At 50.2% G+C, this 9,402-nt stretch overlaps 2 protein-coding genes across 3 annotated transcripts in view; one reads left to right on the top strand and one right to left on the bottom strand.

Moving 5' to 3' along the window:
- Positions 1-9,402, top strand: part of LOC118594502 (solute carrier family 22 member 19-like) — a 703,508-nt gene that overhangs the window by 286,528 nt on the left and 407,578 nt on the right. The gene's annotated exons all lie outside the window — the stretch shown is intronic.
- Positions 84-5,146, bottom strand: Ints5 (integrator complex subunit 5). Its single transcript, XM_036204219.1, has 2 exons — positions 4,986-5,146; positions 84-3,232 (listed from the first exon to the last, which is right to left on the bottom strand). Exons 1-2 carry the CDS (start codon positions 5,063-5,065, stop codon positions 247-249), a joined length of 3,066 nt encoding a protein of 1,021 aa, XP_036060112.1. The 5' UTR covers positions 5,066-5,146; the 3' UTR covers positions 84-246.

The raw sequence follows: 9,402 nt of genomic DNA, 5'->3' as shown, positions 1-9,402 counted from the left end.
TAAATTATGGGTGGGGCGTGGTTTGACGTCCCCGCCTCTGCATTCTCAGGCTTTGGCAGCTGAGTCAGATAGAAACACTGGACTGTTTGTCTCAACTCCGCAAATTTTATTTAGAAAAAAATGATGGGGTTTGAAAAAAGTGACACCGCTCCTTACGTACGGACTTAGAAGTCTCCACCCTTCTGTAGCACCTTAGTCTCTTCTTTCACTGTTCAACCTCCCTCGATTTCCGGAGCAGAGAAAAGGTCAAGTCCCCTGACGAAGCAGAGTGGACGGTGAAGGTGAAGGCGCCTGAAAACGGCCAGAGAAGAGCCCCAGGCGATCGATGTTACGGTGGAGGACACTGTGCAACACAGCCAAATGGGGTCCTCCTTCACCTCCACCCTCCCTGGAAAAGTCCCGGATGAAGCGGCCCCGCTCAGACTGGAAGATGAACTTCTGGGGCAAGGGCCCATGCTCCCGGAGAAAACCCCAGACACTAAGCAGCAACAGACGCACTTCAAAAGGTGCCAGTTGGCTAAACACCTCGTGCATATTACCCAGGGCTGGTGGCAAGAGGCTTCCCTCAGCCATGACAGCCACCAGGGTGCAGGATGCCTCCAGGTGCCAGGGGGAGTGGGCTGTATCAGGGTGTCGAGAGGCTTCCCAATGGCTCAAGAGGGCAGCCAGCAGCCCCCGCAGCAGCACGGAGCAGTAGCACAGGGCTGGGGGAGCAGCTGCTACCAGCTTCAAAAGCTCAAACAGAAGGGGTTGTTCCCGGAAGCGCCGACCAATGCGGAGATCCCGCTCCACAGTGGCCCGTGCATGATCCTCTGGGGGCCAGGCCAGTTCAGCACCAGCTGCGTCAGGACACACGCTCTCCACTAAGGTCACTGCAACTGCTTTGGCTGCCTCTGGGCTCAGGGTGGGAGCCCCCCAGCAACCCTCACACTCACTGCCCCCAGGTGCACTGCAGCAGTGCACTAGAAGGCTAAGGAGGCTCTGGGTGTTATAGAGAACTTCCTGATGGTTTCGAGACTGAACAACTTTAGGTGGCTTTAAGCCACGGCCGATGACTCCAGCGTGGAAAACTGACCAGATCCCTCCAGGACCTGGCACAGCTGCAGTATGCCTCCGGTTAATGTCCAACAGAGAGGCAGAAGCCAAAGGGGTAGAGGCAGCTGAGAGAATCTCATTGTCCCCATCCATTTCCCCTCCAAACAGTTCTGTGTTGCCCCGATGTAAGGCTCCCTCCACTAGCAGCTGCAGGACAGCCTTGAGCCCAGCTGGGGAAGTCTGAGAAAGGCGAGTAAGAAGCTGAGAGACTGAGGCCACGCCGGGAGGGCCATGCAGCCTTAGAGAAGCAAAGAAGCGATGCACCCCAGCTCTCACTAATCCCAAAAGTTGGGAAGGGGACAAGGATTCTGAAGGAAAGGGACATATTGCCAGGAGGGAGGCAGCAGCTTCAGCTACTTCCTCCTCTGGATGTAGCAGAAGAGGAGCCAGATCAGACAGGTGCGCTGAGGCTGACTCCCCAAACCGGGCCCCTAAAGCTGAAGGGCCCTCACCACCCTGCTGTTCCCACCCCACTAACAAGGCCAAATTGCGCAGAAACCGGGCTGTGAAGGGAGGCTGTAAGGTTCCTGCATGCACTCTAGCCAGGCAGCTTCGGAAGGCCAGGGGAAGAAGGCCAGAGAGACTAACCACTAGCCCTGCGTACAGCTGCGTTGCCAAACTCAACTCTTCCGGGCTTCGGGCTCTGCTCAGTAAATGGCCCAGCGCCTCAGGCCCACAGCTAGGTCGCGTATAGACAGACAGCAGGCCCAGGAGCTGGTGCTGCCAGAGGAAGCGCTTCCGTTCCAGCCGCAAAGTCTCTCCACACAGCTCTCCAACATGGTTTCTTAACGCATCAAGAAAGGGCACTGGACGAGGAGGTGGGGGCGGGCCCAGCACCCCTTCTCCAGGAGACCCTCCCCGATGATGAACCAGTTTTTGTAGATGTAGCAGTAGCAGCTGGATTAGCCGGTCACAGGCCTCTCTCACAGTGTCTGGCACAGCCAGGCCCTGGGTAGTGATGACTGAAGCAGGCATAGCCGTATCCACTAAGAACTGCAGCAGGCGGTAGGCACCAGCCCCAGAGGCCTGGCTCACCAGGTGCACAGCCAGGTTTAGCATGTTATCCAGCTCCTCTCTGGGGAACCCCTGTAGGTGCTGCTGCAGCTGGCTTAGCACTGCTGGGGGCTTGAGGCAGTCTACAAGTTCTCCAGAGACTGTGCCTAGCAAAGCTGGTGACATGACTGCCAGCTGCAGGAGGAAAGGAACTGTGGCCTGAAGGGAGGGTTCCCCATTGCGGCTCCCAGCACCTCCTGCCAAGCTATCGTGAAACATGCGCAGTAGTTCCCGTCGGATGCTGTCTCCATGGCGAGAGGCCAGATGCCCTAGGATGCCTACAACTGAGGCAATCTTGGGCACCCGTTTTTCCCCAGGGACGACAGGAGATCCAGGGAAGGGGTCTGTAGATGGGGTTTGAGAAGAGCTTCCACCACAAGCACCAGCTCCTCCTCCAGCCCCACTATGAACACAGAAGTCCTTAAGGCCACAGGAGAGGACTCGGGAGATGATGGTGCCAGGAAAAGAAGAGCCAATATGGGCCACAACCCAGTCAAAGTGTGGAGAATGCTGGACAGAAGTGTCCAGCAAGGCGTCCACACATGCATCTGGGCAGCTACCAATGAGAGCTGAGAGGCACTGCACATAGATGTCCATTAATGTGCGGGTGGCCCTACAGCCCATCCACAGCTGCAACAGTTCATTAAGAGAGCCAGTGGCATGGGGAACACGCTGATGCTGACCCGAATATGTACTGCTCAGTTGTCCCATAAGGTCAATGGACCATGCACTAATCACAGGTGCCCAGGCCTTTGGGTTGGCCCGGATAAACTCACATAGCACCTGCTGCACTTCATGCACCACATCCTCTAAGCCAGGTCCACCAGCAGGGACATGGGAGGGTGGAGGTGGACGAAGGTGAGGTGGACCAGCCACAGGACTTTCCTCTAGGGCAGCTAGGTGTGCCCGGACACTCTCATCAAAAACACCTCTCAAGTGATCCAGTACAGCAGCCCGAGCAGGTGGCAGAGAACGGAGCAGGAGAAGACCACATCTAGCATGTTCACGAGCTGAGAGCTGGTGGCCCAGAATGGGGTCTATACCCGTCAGAAAAGCCTTGATTTCTTGGGACAGCTCCTGGGCACTATAAGGAAGCAAAAGGATCGACTCAGAACATTGGGAGATATTAGGAGAGTCACATTCCTTCCAAGAGCTGTGGTTTTATCCTATGTATAATAGGATAAAACATCCCTCATAAGCATTTATAAAGATTCAGAAGCATACCCGCTCCTGGTTCACCTTAGTCATTCCGTAAACGCTGTTCTTCTTGCAACAACAACAATCATAGCATATTACCTCTCAAATATCCAAGTATCTTTTTTTCTTTTTCAGTGCTAGGTATCAAGCCCAGGGCTTTAGGCATTCTAGGCTGGAGCTCTCTCACTGAGCTACATCCCCAGCCCCACTTTTAAGTACTTTACCAGAATTGTTTCAGTCCTGACAACAATATGGTTAGACTATTATGATCCCATTTTACAGATAAAGAAATGAAAGAAATCAGGTTGAATGCTCCAACAGGGCAGGAATTACTTCTGTGCTCTTAAAACCCAAGAATTCCTGGGCTGGAGTAGTGGCCAATGCCTTTAATCCCAGCACTTGAGAGGCAGAGGCAGGTGGATCCAAGTGAGTTTGAGGCCAGCCTGGTCTACATAGTAAGTTACAGAACAGCCAGAGCTACAAAATGAGACCCTGTCTTGAAAATAAATAAATAAACTCACAGAATTCTATCTATTTTATCGAGGTGCTGGCATATGGAAAATACTCAATGAAGATTTGATGAATTAAGTAAATATATTCTGAAGTTCTATACCTCCTTTAACATCTTCCAGCCCCCTCTACAGCACAAGCACCCTGAAATCTCTTAATGGTCAGAAAATTGTAAACCCTTTACTAAATTAAAGCTCTCCCTCCCAAATGAGTGCCTTCTCATATTGTTCAAGAATTCTGCCACACTTGGTGGTACAGGCCTTTAATTCCAACACAGATCTCTGTGAGTTCAAGGCCAGCCTAGTCTACATAATGAGTTCTGGGACAACTAGATCTCTCAGTAGAGAGACCCTGTCTCAAAAAAAATGAGAGTTCTGGGGGTTGGGGATTTAGCTCAGTGGTAGAGCACTTGCCTGGCAAGCACAAGGCCCCGGGTTCGATCCTCAGCTCAAAAAAAAAAAGAGAGTTCTAACCGCAGACAATTAACCACCTTCAATGTGCTGAGAATCGTACGGGGAGGGGGGGGGGGGGTGTCACAGGGCACAGATGAGCAAGCCTTACAACCCTTCCCCTCCCCTCATATACAAGCTCTGTCTTAGAGGTTCTGAAAGCTATGTTGAGAGAGGAAGTAAAACCCCTTTCCTCTTACTGTCTTCTCTGTCAACAGCATTCTGTGGGCTAACAGGGTTCTGTGCCATCCCTCCGGTTCAAAAGCAAAAAGGCACCCCAAAATGAGGGAAGAGTGTGCAAAGAAGAAGCTAGCCCAGATACTGAGGCTCCGAGCCTTGGTTCCCAAGACACACTCCATGTAGTCTGAGCCTCTTCCAGGCAAAAGGGGCAGGGAGGCTAGGTTCTCAAGAGTCCTGATGTCCCCAAGTGCTGGCAGCAAGGCCGGCATAAGAAGCCAGTGAGGTCTAGGGAAGGCAGAACCAAGGGCAGGGCAAGCCAGGGCAGGCACTGCAGCCCAGAGTTTTTAGTGAGGCGGTCCCTGAGTTCCGGGAGGACGCGACCAGAATCTCTGAGAACCCTGACGCGAGTTCTCAAGGTAGGATCCGGCTTTCTGTAGAGAAGGCTGGGCATCGGCGCGGGGTCGCGCGATGAGGGGCTGGGGTACCAGGGGCTCTGACTACCTGAGAGGCGCGGGACCGTGGGTGGCGGGGGCAGGCCCGGGTGGCCCTGGGGCCCCGGGAGGGTCGCACAACGCGGACATCCCGGAGCCCTACCCGGAGCCTGAGGCGGGAGCGGCGAAGCACAGGCGACGCATGCGCGCTGACTGGAAACGCGCAGAAACCAGCGACCCCGCCTCTCAGGAAAACCAGTCCGGCGGAGTCCGAAGCCCTAGTACTTTGGTTCCGTGTCGCATCGGTCACAGGAGGTAACAGGCTTGCCCTCCTCGCAACCTTCTTCCCCACCCCCACCCCGGAATGGCCTCATCGACACAGGAAAGTTACCGGGGACCTTTCATTCACGGTGCGACTTAATTATTTTTCCTAACAGCAATAGTATTAACGTGAAACTCATGAGCTTTTAGAAACGGAAGCACGGATCCGGCCGTTCCGACTCAACGTCTGTGATCCCAGCACTGGAGGTCAACCTGGTCTACAAACTAGGACCTAGGCAAGCCAGGGGTTCATGATGAGACACTGTCTCTCAGATTTTTTTTTTTTTTTTTTTCTTCCTTTTTTCCGAGACAGGGTTTTTCTGTGTAGTTTGGGTGCCTGTTCTGGAGCTCGCTCTGTAGACTAGGGAGATCACAGAAATCCTGACTCTGCTTTCCGAGTGCTGGGATTAAAGGCATACGCCACCACCGCCCGGCTCAGATTTAAAAAAAATATATATAGTATAGCGTGTTTCTCTTTTGTCTGCCTGCTTATTTGCTTGTAGAGATAGGGTCTCAGGAATTTAAACTCCTGATCCTCATGCCTCTCTCCCAGGATTTCAGGCATACTACCTAGCTTTTGCTTTTGTTTTGGAATAAAACTGCTCAGGCTGTTCTGTAATACTTTGCTCTAGCGCTCTTCCTCCCTGAGCCTCCGGAGTAGCTGAGACTAGACGCTTACCACTACCCAGGCTTACTATGGGGCTTCTCGCCCTTAAAGATTTTATGGTCTACGGGAGCCAGTTTGGGTTTGGATTTTTGTACCATTGTTGGCAATATATCCCTGAACAAGTGGCCTAGCTACCTGGAGCCTATTTCCTCATCTGTAAGATGAGCATGACTTCTCTGCCTCACATAGTATGTAATAAATCACTTGAAATAACTTACACAAAATTCTTGTTTGGTATTTTGTTTTTTGAGACAGGGTTTCTCTGTATGATCCTGGCTGTCCTGGAACTCACTCTAGACCACGCTGGCCTCAAATTCAGATCCACCTGCCTCTGCTTCCTGAGTGCTGGGACTAAGCATGGGTGCCACCAGACCCAGCCTAAAGTTCTTGATATGATGCTGGATACAGAAACCCCTCTGAATAACAAGAGTCAGTTTGAAAGTACTACATAGATGGCTCAGTGACTGCTCTTCCAAAGGACCCAGGTTCAATAACCACACCCACACAGTGGCTCACAACCAAGTCTTAAAAATTAACTACAGTTCCAGGGATTAGAGTATATTCCTAAAGATTATATTCCTAAAGATAGCCCCCAAGGTCTATTCCCTTATTTGGCCTCTGACTCATTCCTGAGACAAAACACCAAGGTTCAACAATCAAAATTTATTTTTGGCTGACATGTCCAATCAGAAGTTACCAACTCACCCTAGCCCAGATGCCCCCATTTTCTCCTTAAAATCCACCCCACCAAAAAAAAAAAAAAAAAAAAAAAAAAAAAAAAAAAAAAAAAAAAACCACCTGCTGCTACTGCTGTTTGCTTTCTGCCTTTGCCCAATCCAGAGGCAGCCTCCCCTACTGACTGCCCCTCTGGGGTACTAACTCTCCTTTATGCTGAGAATTGGTGTCTGGGTGTGTCTTATACAAGGCTGCCCTCCCTTACAGGCTACCTTCTTGTGGCACAAAAGTAGTGCACATATATACATAGTCAAAACACCTGAACATACTAAAAAAATGTTTCTAAGTTTTTCTAGATCTTGAATCCTCACCTGTCAAATAGGTACACTATAGTGGAACTGATATGATCATTGCCGTCGTGAATCAGAACAGCTACCCACATGAGACCCTATCAATATTTCCTTATAGGAGGTGAGTGCTGGTCATCAACCCCTCAAATGAGTCTAGCCACCATTCCCACTACCACCCCCAACCACAGCAGTATATACCCTTGTCCCCGCTACATGTAGTCTTGGGAACTGCTAGAATGTACAGGTGAAGAGTTGCCTGGAGTTACCTGGAAAGACGCAGTTTTCTTGGGCTGCCGCTTGTGCCAGGGGGCAGCTTTTTGGTGATGCAACTGCCCAAGAGTCTCTCACACCGCTGTTACACAGACAAATAAAAACAATAAATGCAGCCTGGGGGGCAGGGTGCACACCTTTAATCCCAACACTCAGGATGCAGAGGCAGGAGGATCTCTGTGAGTTCGAGGCCAGCCTGGTCTACATAGTTTCATGATAGGCTTCAAAAGTTGCAGAGAGTGGGCTGGAGAGATGGCTTAGGGGTTAAGAGCACTGACTCTTCTTCCAGAGGACCCGAGTTCAATTCCCAGCACCCACATGACAGCTCACACCTGTCTGTAACTCCAGTTTCAGGGGAAACCTGACACCCATGGCAGAAACACAAATGCACATAAAATAAATATGCATTTAAAAAAAAAAAGAGGGAAAGAGGGGGTAGGGACTTAGCTCAGTGGTAGAGCGCTTGCCTAGCGTCGGTCCTCAGCTCCAAAAATAAATGATTAATTAATTTTAAAAAATACTAATGATGGGGCTGGAGAGATGGCTCAGTGAAGGACTGCTCTTCCAAAGGCCCTGGGTTCGACTCCTAGACTCACACAGCAGCTCACAGCTGTCTGTAACTGCAGTTCCAGGGGACCCAATGCTCTCTTCTGGCTTCCATGAGCAAACATAGAAGTGCACATGGTGCATACACATAAATGCAGGATAATATATACACACAATAAAATAATTTAAATAAAAAAGCTGCACAGAGAAACCCCATCTCAAAAAAAAAAAAAAAAAAAAGCCAATGTACATTTAAAGAGAGAGAGAAGAGAGAGGTGCATGACATTTATTTACAAGTTCTTTGGGGATAGAGTTGGCTCAGTGGTTGAAAACACTCACTGCTCTTGGGAGAGGACAAAGGTTCAATTCCCAGCATCCACACATGGCAGCTCCCAATTTAATTCCAGTTCCAGGGGACCTTATGCCCACTTCAGGCCTCCTTGGGCAGAAAACAAAACAAAAAATGTTGCCTGAAGTGATGATTCAGTGATTAAGAACACTTGGTGCTCTTTCAGAAACCCAGGTTCAGTTCCTAGCACCTACATGGAGGCTCACAATGTCTAACTCCAGTTCCAGTAGATCCAACAGCCTCTTCTGGTCTCTGCAGATCCCAGGCATGCACATGGTATGCACACATCCATGCACGCAAGACTCAAACACATAAAATAAAATGTTAATGGTATTTAGTAGAGGAGAAGGAATGGAAAACCAGAGGACTGCTACAAGGCCACCTCTAATTTTTTTTAAACTGTTTTGCTTTGTTGTTACATTTACTATGTGTATGGAGGAACATGCTTGACACAATGTAAGTGTGGAAGCCAGAGAACAACTCTGGAGAGCTGGCTCTCCTTCCATCCCTGAGACTGAGACCCTAACAGGGATGGAACTCAGGTTGATGTCAAGCACTATTATCATCAGCCTCCCTCTATCTATTTAGATGTTTGCAATGGTAAAAGTAAGTCCGGAAAGGGCTGGGCATGTCTCATACCCATAATCCCAGAACTGTGGAGGTAGAAGCAGAAGGATACATGTTCAAAACAATCCTGGGACACATAAAGCTTCAAAAACAAAACAAAGTCCTCAGAACTGGCTTCCTACTGCGTTAAGTGCTGACAGAAATACAGGCCCTCAGGATGTAGATGACACAATGGTTGCCTAGAATGAATGAGGCCCAGGATTTGACTCCTAGAACCACCTCCATCACCGCCACACAGGTGTAGTGTCAGAACTACTCTCAGGATTCTTCCCTCCCCACCTACCAGCCTGTATTTTTCAGAAATGGGAAGTTGGGAGTGTTACTGTCTGGAAAAGATGGAGACCACTGAAAAAGCTACCTAGTTCCTTTTTCTTTGGGGGGACAGGGGTTAGAGACAGGGTTTCTCTGTGTAGCTTTGCGCCTTTCCTGGAACTCGCTCTGTAGACCAGGCTGGCCTTGAACTCACAGAGATCCACCTGGCTCTGCCTCCAAAATGCTGGGATTAAAGGCGTGCGCCACCGCCACCACCCGGCTGGTTTGTTATAGATCATGCTTTACTATGCAGCCCTGGCTGGCCTGGAACTCATATGTAGACCAAGCTGGCCTAGAACAGAGATCCGCCTGCCTTCACCTCCAAAGTGCTGGGATTAAAGGTGTGCACCACCATGCCCTGCATTATCTA

This window comes from Onychomys torridus, chromosome 1 (genome assembly GCF_903995425.1).
Source record: "Onychomys torridus chromosome 1, mOncTor1.1, whole genome shotgun sequence".
NCBI lineage: Eukaryota > Metazoa > Chordata > Mammalia > Rodentia > Cricetidae > Onychomys > Onychomys torridus.
Note: the sequence above shows the minus strand (reverse complement) of the source record. Positions and strands in the feature narration are given on the sequence as shown.

Coding starts and splice junctions, on each gene's coding strand:
- Ints5 (XM_036204219.1), bottom strand. CDS start 5,065: ATGTCCGCGTTGTGCGACCCTCCCGGGGCCCCAGGGCCACCCGGGCCT. Junction 3,233..4,985: donor CACGGTCCCGCGCCTCTCAG/GTAGTCAGAGCC, acceptor GCTTCCTTATAG/TGCCCAGGAGCTGTCCCAAG.